The sequence below is a fragment of the Nannospalax galili genome, unplaced genomic scaffold (genome assembly GCF_000622305.1).
Source record: "Nannospalax galili isolate Female #2095 unplaced genomic scaffold, S.galili_v1.0 scaffold185, whole genome shotgun sequence".
Classification (NCBI taxonomy): Eukaryota; Metazoa; Chordata; class Mammalia; order Rodentia; family Spalacidae; genus Nannospalax; species Nannospalax galili.
The window spans coordinates 364,004-376,168 of record NW_008355474.1 but is presented as its reverse complement, the minus strand read 5'-3'; the positions used below and the strand labels follow the sequence as shown (position 1 = coordinate 376,168).

Below are 12,165 nucleotides of genomic sequence, written 5' to 3'. Positions count from 1 at the left end.
TTTGCAGGATAATCCAGAGCACAAGTTGCTAAACGATTTTGTTTCAACAGCCTTCCAGATGGCGCCATTTTGTCTCATAATTAAAAAGCTGTGGCTCAGCGTGTATGTGGGTTCCTTCCACAAGGGCTCCTGCCAGGGAACCAATGTTCTTAGTATCTCATTCTTTCTCAGAGGTTTAGGGGTCATCAGAGTCACTCACACAGAAATCACCTACACCCTGTCACCTCAAGACAACTTGATTATTGTTGTTTCCTCCTTATTTTATATTCACTCTAATTTTCCACATCTGGCCAGTTTACCAACACAGTAGGCTGCTCAGAGACATGTATTCTTACATAACGTGAGTTCTGGGGATTTGAACTCAGGTCCTCAAGTTTGAATGGCAAGTATTTGTACCCACTGAGCCATGTCCTCAACATCATCCCTGACCCCTTCTTTTATTGAAACTGCTGATTTACTTTTTCTACATCCAACTTTCTCTAGTCTTTCCTGGTGACTTGCACATAACAGAAGCCCCTGAGGGTTACATTATAAAATGTCTGCTTAATACCTGGTGTGTTCTTCATGTATGCTCACACACACAATAAATAAAATTTTAAAAAATATTCTGTGATTTGAAGGCAGGCTTGGTTTGTCTTTTTAAAAAGAACTACAAAGGTGGGGGATTGGCTGGTTTCTGTGGGACTTTTAATGATTTAATCTCACTTTAGTTAGCACTGTTTAGCAGGAACTACTAACAATGAAACTGAGAAAAATAAACACAAACAGGAACAAGTGACCTTTTATTTCATATGGAGATACAAAGGCAATTGTACGAAGCAACAATCTGATGGGCAGTCCAAATTCTTGGGAGGAAGTAAATGCATGGTAAATGTCATGATGGCTGGGCAAAGAGAAGGTCAAAGGAGGAAGCCAAAACAGGAGGCAACAACTAATAAATAACATGAGCACTGCATGATTTCAGTGCACCGACTTGAGACTTGCAGGCAACCTCTGTGCTGTTTAAAACAGGATTCTACAGCTGCCATCAAAATTCCTGAAGAACTGCAGTTGGTACAATTCTATCTAAGAAGTTGTGTTCAGAGAACAGCCATCCTTACAGATAACTGAAACACGTTATTTAAGGCACTGGCAACCCTTATAAACTATTGTCTTGGAGGTGGCCTTTGGGACAGGTGTTTGAGATGGGCATCCTTTTTCTAAGAAAACACCTGATACACTTGTTAGGCCCCATTTTTTAGGTGATGATCATTTTAACAATATCTTTTTTTTTCCTTTTTCTTTTTAATTTTTTCCTTTGAGACAGGGTATAGATATGTAGCCCTGGCTGGCCCTGACTTAATAATCCTGCTGCCTCAGGCTCCTAAGTGCTGGGATTGTAGGTGTGCACTACCATGCCAGGCTGAGCATCTTCCTTTAATCTGAGGAGAACATTTCCAAAATACATTGAAAAACAAGGTCAATGTCCTGGCGAGTCCTTCCTTTGGCATCTGTCTCCCTGCACCTGCTCCCTGAGGGCCTCACCATAGCCTGACCATGTGGACACTGTGAAAAATACTTCTCCATAATTTACATTTCTAAAAGGGATGTGCTACATAATTTGTTACTTATTAAAATAGTTTACTGGCCTTAAATATATACCAGTAAACTGCAATGTTCACTTAATTCTTAATTTTTATGAAAGAAGAATACTGAACCAAAATATAAAATAAATCAGAGGCTTGGTAGCATGATCTACCTATCTTTCTGGATAAACTGATTTTTAAAAAAGGTTTATAAATTTTTACTGAAGGACAAAGGTTTCTAAATTCAATGTTTGGAACTAAATTGTCTTTGACTAAGCTTAAGTCTGGGGTGGGTAGAATAAAGGCAGGAATGTGGGCAGCAAGAGATGTAAATGGGAAAGCTGATTTTAACCAAGTATCAACACAGCTTGGCTGCAGCTCATAAGGTAAGACAGGACCATCTCTACAGAAAAATCGTAGAGCTTTAGCTATAGGAAAGTTTCAAGAATTCAGATATACAGATAACTCAATTAAAAAACAATACCTTTTCAGAGTGTTTAAAGCATTATATAAATCTTTAAAATTCCTACTGCTCACATTTTAAGAAATAAATCTATATTTTAATAAGGCACTCTTGGAAGACAGAAACAGTTTTGAAAATAGTTTCATTCTATACTAGGGTGAACCAGCTCTCTGCTGAGGGGATGGAGTGGTCCACTGTCCTTGAATGGAGTTCAATGCACTGGTGTGAGCAGGTGGGCAGCTTAGCTTACTCTCCATCTCCCTCAGGAGGTGAGTATGACCAGTGGGATGCTCACTTGCTGGGGAGGGTGCTACACAAACAGCACTGCCCAGGTTTAATGGTGAAGGCTAAAAGCAGTAGCTCCTTTTTCCTAAAGTTGCTTCGTTTGACGACAGAACAGTAACTTTTATTAGTTCTGCCTATAAACGAAGAGAGAACAGAAGATGATCCCAGACCGTCTTCATCTTTGATGGACTGTCTTAACTGCAAATCTTACGTGCATGTGTGTTATTACTGCTCACACTTTCATGCCTAAACAAGGATTTCAATCCCACCATCCTTATTCTAAGAAAACAAACACCAAAGTTTACAAAAGAGTAACACCATGGTCAAAGGCTGTAACAGAAAGGGATTTGGTGGAGCTTCCACTCTTTCCTAAGTGATGAAAGAAAATGAGGGAAGTGGGGTCAGACTAAGCCTGAAATATAATTTCACTATGAAAAGAGGGCACTGAATGTCCTGTCAGAAGAGGGCACTTCAAAATGAGGCATCAGGAATGTACGCGATCAAGGCACTGCTGGGCTGGATATCTTTGCTTCCAAGGATTAAGAAGAACCCCAGAAAGGCTGCTGTGAGGTGTCACTTTCCCACCTTCTGCTAGGCTGGCAGCAAATGACTGATTACTTCCCGTAGAACTTTTTGTTGAGGAGGAAGATCAGGAGGTTGACGTTTACTTTTGCTCTGTCAAATAACTTCATAACTGCGACTCCCTCATACTGCAGCTGCAGCAGGTCCTATTTAAAAACAACATTTTGACAATCAGGCAAATCCAGAACGAGACTAGAAAGGCAACTGTGTAGGGAGGGGTCTAGGAGGAATGAGGCATGCTTTCTGCACCAGATGTGAAGTGGGCTGAGACACAAGTTCCTGCACAAATATCCTGGCAGCTGGAGCAACAGAGCATGCTGGCTGATGGAACTTTCTGGTTAATTTGATGTTAGGGAGTCACTTATGAGTAAAATATACCAAATATAGAAAGAAAAAAGAGGTATGTTCAGTTAAAGCAATGTTAGTTATGATGTGCGTCATGAAATCATTTCACGTTTATTTAATTAACATGCTTTGAGAGGCTACTGGTTATAGGGAAGGAAATGAAGATGACTAAGACATACTATCTGTCTCAGGAGTTCACAGTTTTGGGGGTGGCAGGGAAATGAGTCAACATGTACTATAAACAGAGGATATCTCTCAGGGCTACTGAGGCAAAGGGAAGACGGCTCTTATGGCTGTGCTGGGGAGGGCTTTGGACGGTAACCCACATGCAAATGCTTGCTGTCTGATGGAGGCAGAAGAGGGGTGGGGCGGGGAGGAGGACCACCAATTAACAGGGACCACTTGCTCACAGAAAGGCACCTGCTGAGTTTGATAGAGTGCAGCAGTGTGAAGCAGGGCAGGAGATGAAACGGGACTGCCTGTCAGGGATGGGTACAGCTCAGGGACAGAATACGTGCCAGGCCCTAGGTTTGATTCCTAGCTCTGCAAAAACAAATAAGCAAGACCCCAAGAGGCCTACAAAATGGCGCACACACAAAGCTAAAGAGATCTGGACGTTGCTTATGAATTCCATTTTCTGATTATTTTTGCTCCTGGATATTTTGAGACAGTGTCTCACTATCTAGACTGGGCTGGGTCACAAAAGCAGTTTAGTCTGGCTCATACACTAACCCTCCTGCCTCTGCCTCCTGAGTGCTAGAATTACTGGTGTGTGTCATCCCCATTGGGTATTTTTAATGTGCAAAAATTAGATATGAGAGTTGGGTGTGGTACTGTATGCCTTTAATACCAGTACTCAGGAGACAGAGGCAGGCAGCTCTCTGTGAGAATCTACATAGAGAGTTCCTGGCTAGCTAGGACTACAGGGAGACCCTGTCTCAAAACAAAACAAAACAAACAAAATACTCCAAATAAAACGCATTTGAGATAAAGAACTACAGCTCTTTTTGCATTTAAAATAGGATTCAGGTTAACAAAGATGCAGCTTATACACATTTTCACAAATACACATGACTTTTTAAAGTACCCATAGCAAATCCAAATGGGAGAGAAAATACCAAAAAAAGAGTTTATGCTACTGAGCAGACATACAGCTTCACACTGTCAACTCTGCTTAGGCATGTCCTTCCAGGCCAGGGTACCAGCTCACTTCAGTGATGCGCATGAGTAAAGCTTCGGGTACCCTGAAGCTCACACACCTTGGAAAAGTCTCACAGGCCGCAGGCCACGCCACACTCCACTCCACAAACCCTAGGTTTCTTTCAAAAATTCTGCGCTGAGCTCTGCGCGCATGGGCAGCCTTCCCCAAAGGGTCCTCTTTATCTTCTCCTACCTTGATGAGGACACAACTACCGCATCAGAGAGATTTAGGTCAGAGCCAGTGTGTACCCACCTGGTAATGCAACATGAAAGTCTCCATCTGAACTCCCATGAACTTGGCTTTCACTTCAAAGTCTCCAACTTCTTCTGTTGGACCGATTTCAAAGATAACGTTTTTAAACCTGTTGAAACACAACATCACACGGGTGTGCTATTACATTCTCAGAGAATAATACTTGTGAGATGGGGAGGGGGGCACCAAATGTTCCTGGTAGCAGGTACAGAACCAAAGTCCTCCTGTAGGTGAGGCAGTGTGGGGGCAGGTCACCTGGCCACATCCTTGGCTTTGGGAAGTGGAGAGAGGATGGCCACTTCTCCCTGAAGCGCTTGCATTCTACTGAACAGAAGCCTCTGGAGAATGTATAATGGCTGTGAAGGGTGACTCCAGAGAATTCTGCTGGCCTTCCATGTAGCCACTATAGAAGTTTAATGATAAAAGGAGGAAAAGGAAGAAAGTGGCCTGGAAACAGAGTGAGGGGAGTTGGAATGCATGCATGCTGGAGGACTGGGCAGGGGTGAGTAAGCAAAGGGGTCAGTAAAAAGGCACAAGTTGGGCTTCTCTGGATCAGTATGTGCTCTGGACTTGGCGTACTGAGTACAGCCTGCTGTGTGGCCAAATGTCACATGGTACCAGAAGGAAGTAGGAGAACAAAGTGCATCACCCCCAGATTTCCAGGACTCTGTCACAGAGTTAAGTCACAGAGCTGAAGACCATGAGGAACACAGAAGAGGGCACCAAGGAGTTTAAAGGGAGCTCCAGAACCCATGATGGCAAATTGGCTGGTTTCACTTGACTCGACTGGAGTGCTTCCTTCCTAAGTTATTTCCTAAAGATAATTGTTTCAATGGGTATGGTGACACATACTCAGGAGGTAGAGACAGGAGGATCTCTGTGAGTTCAAGGCTAGCCTGGTCTACATAGCAAATTCCAGGCCAGCTGGAGCTGCAGGGAAACCCTGGTTCAAAAAGACAAAAAAAAAAAAAGATAATTGTTTCATGTAGTAATTGATGGACTTGGTGGGTTATCTGATTTCTAAGCCCACAGCAGCAAATCAGAAAGAAGAGAAGCAAAGAGAGTTTGCATTCAAATAACAGCGTAAAATAAGGAAAGAAGAGAAGAAGCAATGACACAAATGAAAAAACTGCATAAAGTGCAGAAATAAAAAACCCCCAAACACCTACCAAAAAACCCCCCAAAATACAGAGGTTGAAAAACTGACAAAGGAAATACAGATGATGAGTCCCACCCAAACGAAACCCCAAAAAGACCCATCAAAAACCTAACACCCCAATCAGAAATCTGAAAAAAACAGAAATTTAAAGTTTTTTTTGTTTTGTTTTGTTTTTTATGCTTTTGAGACAGGATCTTTCTGTAGCCCCAGCTGGCCTGGAACTCACTATGTAGACTATAGACTGGCCTTGAACTCACAGAGATCCGCCTGCCTCTGCTTTCTGAGTGCTGGGATGAAAGGCGTGTGCCACCATGCCCAGCCTAAGATTTTTTAAAGAGGGTCTCACTCACTATGTAGCCCTGGTTGGCCGAGAACTGGCCATGTAGACCAGGGTGGCCTCAAACTCAGCAATCTGCCTGCCTCTGCCTCACCACACCTGACTTAAAGAGCTATTTTTAAACTACTGAACTGAAAAGGATCCAGTTATCCTACAGGTTCATGGCAGGAGGCAGTGAGGAAACTTTTGCACACATACAGTTCAGCACTATGAGAACTGTTCTGGCAGCGATACAGCAACATATTTTGTAACCACTATGGAGAACAGTCTAGCAGCTCCTCAAAAAACTAAAACCAGAGGCTGGAGAGATGGCTCAGCAGCTAAGAGAAATAGCTGCCCTTGCAGAGGACCTGAGTTTGGTTCCCAGCACCCACGTGTTGGCTCACAACTGTCCAAAACTCCAGTTCCAGGGGCTCTTCAGGCCTCTGTGGGCACTGTATATACATGATGTCCTTATGTACATGCAAGCAAAACACTCATACACATATAAAATTTTAAATATATTAAAAAAAAAAACTTGAACTACTACTTGATCCAGTATCCCACACCTGGGTATATACCCAGAGACTTGAGAGTAGGGTCTCAAGATGTCTGCACCTGTGTGCAGCACTTCTCACAATAGCTATGAGGTAGAAACAGTGCCTGTGTCCATCAGTGCATGAGTGGTTCAACAAAAAAAGGTACATATAAACAATGGAATATTATTCAGCCTTAAAAATGAAGGAAATCAGCCAGGTGTGGTGGCACACGCCTGTAGGCCCAGCACTTGGGAGTCAGAGGCAGGTGGATATCTGTGAGTTCAAGGCCAGCCTGGTCTACATAGTGAGTTCCAGGCCAGCTGGGGCTAAAAGGAGACCCTGTCTCAAAAAGACAAAAAAAAAAAACAAAAAACAAAACCAAGTATAATAATGTAATAGAAAAAGTATAATTAAGTGTCTTAAAATAGGTCAAGATATGGAATATTATAAAGCCATTACAAAGAATGCTTTCAAAAAGTATATAAAATTCTCACCAGGCATGGCGGCACACCTTTAATCCCAGAACTCAGGCGGCAGAGGCAGGCGGATCTCTGTGAGTTCAAGGCCAGCCTGGCCTACATAGTGAGTTCCAGGACAGCTGGGGCTACAGGGAGACCCTGTCTAAAAAAAAAAAAAAAAAAAAAAGTTGGATACATGAAACAAAAATGAGGCAGTAGATTAAGTAGGTATGTGGACAGATAATCTTTCTGTGAATAAAGCTATAGAAGAAACTATGTTAAAATGATTGCAGTGGTCACCTCTGGCTTGTAGGATCCTTGGGGACTCTTCCTCATGCTCTGCCCTATTTTCAAAGGTCAACCATGTATACATACTTCAGAATCAGAAAAGCATACGTTTCTTCTTAAACAGGCATGAGAAGGGAAAGGTCAGCCATCCAAACTCTAGGCTGACAAGTGGATGCTCAGTAGATACTTTCTAGCAATGCCAGCCCGAGGGCTGCAGAGGATGCTAGGAACCATGTGAAAGTAAGCTGGGGCTTCCCAGGATGAAGGAGGGTTATACACAAGGAACAATGTAAATGCTGCTTGTGCTCATCTGTTCTTGGTTCAGACATAAGAAAATGAAGGGACAGCTCCGTGCTTCTGAGAGGGTTAAGATGGGATGTACACACGACTAACATGCCCTAGGATAAATGTTCTACAAATGAGGGAAAGAAATGCAAAGTTGGGTGGCAAGACAACCCAGGGAGAGAAGTGTCTGTCTTGGTGCCTGAAGACATGAGTTCCATCCTCAGCAGCCACGTGATAGAAGGAGAGAACTGAATCCCATTGAGTTTGTCCTCGGCTCTCTATGGGTGCATCATGACATTCATATACACACAAATGTAATAAAAAACGCATTCTCTTTTATGTTTATAATGCCTAATTCTGCACATTAGAAATAAATGTATAGCTAGCCATGGTAGCACACACCTTTAATCCCAGCCTGGTCTACCTATCGAGTTCCAGGTCAGCTTGGGCTCCAAGGGAGACCCTGCCTCAAAAAACAAAAACAAAAACAAAACACCCCCAAACATACAAATGTATAAAATACATAAAGGAGCCATCTAGAAAGAGAAGCAAGAAGATGATGTGATGAAAGCAAAAAAAATTTTTTTTAAACAAAGCTTGTAAAATAAAGTGGAAATGTGGGAGCTGAAGCGATGGCTCAGCAGGTAAAAGTGCCTGCTATTCAAGCATGAGGACCTGAGTTCGGATCCCCAGCACCCTGTAAAAATCTGGGCAGAGCAGCGGAAGCACTGAGTGGTGGATACAGGCAGACCCCAAAAGCCGCCAGCTAGCCCAGCAGAGTCAGTGAGCTTCAGATTCTGTAAGAGACCTTTCCTCAGAAGATGAGGTGAACCCCAAAAGAGGAAGAAGACACCTGACACTGACCTCTATGTGTACACACACATGTGCACGTTCACTAGTCCATACATACACATGCACACATTCACAGAAAAAGAAAACAAAAAGGAGATACTCACTGATTGGCTTGTAGGTCCTCAATTTCCAGAAGAACGCCTTTCTCATGTAGTCTTGCTGCTGTGTATTTCAGAGAAATCTTTTTGCTTTTCTTTCCTTTCATTTCCCTAGGTTTTTTTGAGACTCTGTAAAAGAAAAGAAATTAAAAGACACTATGCTACTTGCCACTTTCTCTGAGTAGCTATTTACGAGTCCCTAGTATTTCCTGGATGAGGTCAGTAGCAGAAGCGAAAGTAGTGGGCCAAATCTAAATGGTAGACAAATGTCAGCACTGGCCAAGCAACCTCTGCAAATGGGGAGCGTCACTGAGCTGCCTCTGCATTAGTTTAAACTGTATTTGAGAACCAGGACATGAATGTGGTGGTACGTCAGTGCTTCCACGTCCTTCTTGAGTCTGGACAGCAAACAAGCCCATGTGAGGAGCTGGCAAGATGGCTCAGTGGGGAAGTGTTTCTTTTGTAAGCTTGATGACCCAAGTTTGAACCCTGAAATCCATGTAAAAAGCCAGATACAGTGGCATGCATCTGTAATTCCAATGTTCCTACAGGAAGACTGGAGGGTCCTATATCAAGACTGGAGGCGGAAACAGATTACCTAGAAGCTTGTGGGCCAGCTAGCCTGGAGTATGCAGCACAGAACAAGAGACCTTGCTTCAACAAGGTAGAAGACAAGAACACCCCACAGTAGTCCTCTGACCTACACACATGTGCTATAACATGAGCACATACACAAGAGATACACACACACATAAAAAAACAAAAAAAAACACTAGAGAGGGGAAGTCAGGAGGACTAAAAATTCAAGGCCAGTGTTGGGTACATGGTAAGTTTCCCACCCTGGACTACATGAGACTCTGTTGGAGGAAAAAAAAAAAAAAAAAAGTCATGACTAGCCTCAGCTTTGCAAGGAAAAGATAATTTCATATAACTTTTTAAGAGAGATTAGTTAAGGGGCTGGAGAGATGGCTCAGTGGTTAAGAGCACTGACTGCTCTTGCAGAGGACCCAGGTTTGATTCCCAGCACGCACATGGTGACTACGAACCATTCTTAACTCCAGTTCCAGGGGAATCCGAAGCCCTCTTCTGACCTCCGCAGCATTGCATGAGACGAGTGCACTCACATAGGCAATACACTCGCACACGTAAAATAAAAACAATAAATAAAATATTTTTTAAAAAGAGAGAGATTAGTAAGAGCACATACTGCTCGTCCAGATGATAGTTCTCAGAACCCATGTCAGGCAGCTCACAATCACCTGTAACTCTGCTCTAGGATCACACAAAGAAAAAAAGAGTTGATGGCAGCATAGCAGTTACAAAGGGAAGCTAAGGAAAAAGAAACAAACATTAACAGTCTATTAGGATAATTATAATTAAGGAAATAAGAAAAGGGAAGAAGAGAGGTAAATGTGATCTGGGAATACTGAATGATCACATTCCATGAGTCTAATTTCTAGGCTAAGACAATTATTTTAGAACAGTAGGTGCTTAGGAAGAAGCATCCTTAAATCCCTTCCTGGTCCCGATACTGCACTAAGAAACATAACCAGGCGACTACACAGACAATAAAGAGCTAATGTAGTAAATAGGTCCTGGGTGCTTTAGCAAAAAATGTTCAGTGTTGGGCTGGCAAGATAGCTCACTGGGTAAAAGTACTTGCTGCCCAGGCCTTGACAATTCTGAGTTCAATTCTTGGAAGCCATGGTAAACAGGGATAACTGACCTCTGAAAGGTGTCCTTTGACCTCCACACATGCACTGCTCTCTCCCCACACTAATAATAACAAATAAAATAAAAATTAAGCTTTTTTTTTTCAATGTTACTTCAGTAGTTGCTTCTTCTTTTTCCCCACCCCAATTCTTTCCCTGGGTTATTATTATTTTTAAACAGTCACTTCCAGGCTGGAGAGAGAGCTCAGCAGTTAAGAGCACTGACTGCTCTTACAGAAGACCTGGGTTTGATTCCCAGCACCCATATGGCAGCTAACAACTGTTCCCCTGGCAGTTCCAGAGGAATCTGTTGCCCTCTTCTGACCTCCGTGAGCATTGTACAACACGGGTGCACTTACATACAGGCAGGCAATACACTCATACACAGAACTAAAAATAATAATATTTCAAAACTAAAATACTCACTTGCCCTTGCTGGCTAAGTTATCCAAGCAGGTTTTGATATAGCTTTTATAGTAATCCACCTGCTCTCCATAAAAGGTAGCCTTAGAGTTCAGAGCTGCATAGGTCTGCTGCAGTTTCACCAGTTCTGCTTTCCTCCTCTGTCGGTATCTCCGCTGATTTCGGATATCCTGAGGCACAATTATTAAAATTAGGAAAATAACGATAAGCTGCCCAAGCCTTTTGAACCATCATTGTTCACTGACATTAAAACTCAGCCTTGGTTAACTCTGCCTTTAAACATGCTGGCCATTCTTAACAGGCAGCAAGAAATCAGTGTTCACAAATGAAATGAAATTCAGCATTCATCCACTTGTATTCTCTGAGCAATAGGGAAGCATGCTCTCAGATGTTCAGATGTTTAGATCTCTTAAATATGCTATCTGGGCAGAAGAAAAAAAAAAATAGAAACAGTTCCTAGGTATACTGTTCATGGCATTATCTTAGTGTGATTAACAGAGAGGGCCTGAAACTCTGAGCATCCTATTGAGATGGTTTACACAAACCAAGTTGACGACCAGCTTCATATATCATACAGCAACTAAAAAAAAAAGAAGATCTGAAGAATTGTTTAGGGGCAAAGAAAAACTCAGACACAGGAAACAATAGTTAAGGGTCTCTCCCAGTTAATTTAGGCCATATAATAAACCACCTCAGATGGGTGAGGTCCTGAGAGTCAGACTGGGTTTCTCAGAGTGCACTGATTGGCCCATGAGCAGCCATGCTGTGGTCTGAGCAGCTACTGTTCCTTCCTGAGAGTCTGAAGCAGCTGTAAGCAAGGCCAAGCCACTACTGTTCCCAGATGTGGTACCCTGGCAATGTCGTTGATGAGCTCCTGGTATCTGTTCTTTGGGTCCACGGTCCCAAGTTCCGTTAGCTTCTTCAAGCCTGCCTGGATCTTCTCCTTCTTCTCCTGGAGGCTGAGATTATTATCTTCCTTTATTGATTTTGACTTTTTCATCTTGTCAGGGGTTTTGGCATCCCGGATAGCACGTCTCTGCATGGCCCTCTGATGTTCAGCTTCCTACAGATTAAAAAAAACTTCTTGGTAACTCCACTATAGCACCCCTACACTTGGGTATATATAGCATATCTGCATTTGAATTTATGGAGCTCCCAAATCCCACTATAGAAACAGGAACATATTTTGTCTCTCTACCAAATGACAGATAAGAAATGGTGCAAAGCAGAGACAATCCATTCTACCCAGCAGAGAGGACATCTGCGAATGAAGTTTGCTCAGAGATTCCTGGACACTAGGACAGTAAGGTGACTAGACTCTATTGGCTACAAAACTTATTCT

The 12,165-nt window shown here is 42.7% G+C and overlaps 1 protein-coding gene across 1 annotated transcript in view; it reads right to left on the bottom strand.

Annotated features, from left to right (window-relative positions):
* Positions 1-769: 769 nt before the first annotated feature.
* Positions 770-12,165, bottom strand: part of Iqgap1 (IQ motif containing GTPase activating protein 1) — a 120,060-nt gene continuing 108,664 nt past the window's right edge. The window contains exons 34-38 of the mRNA XM_008852770.3: positions 11,674-11,886; positions 10,827-10,993; positions 8,695-8,817; positions 4,694-4,802; positions 770-3,041 (exon numbers count right to left, since the gene is read on the bottom strand). Of these exons, the coding sequence (XP_008850992.1) occupies positions 2,928-3,041; positions 4,694-4,802; positions 8,695-8,817; positions 10,827-10,993; positions 11,674-11,886 (726 nt within the window). The 3' untranslated portion in view covers positions 770-2,927. The remainder of the gene's footprint in view (positions 3,042-4,693; positions 4,803-8,694; positions 8,818-10,826; positions 10,994-11,673; positions 11,887-12,165) is intronic.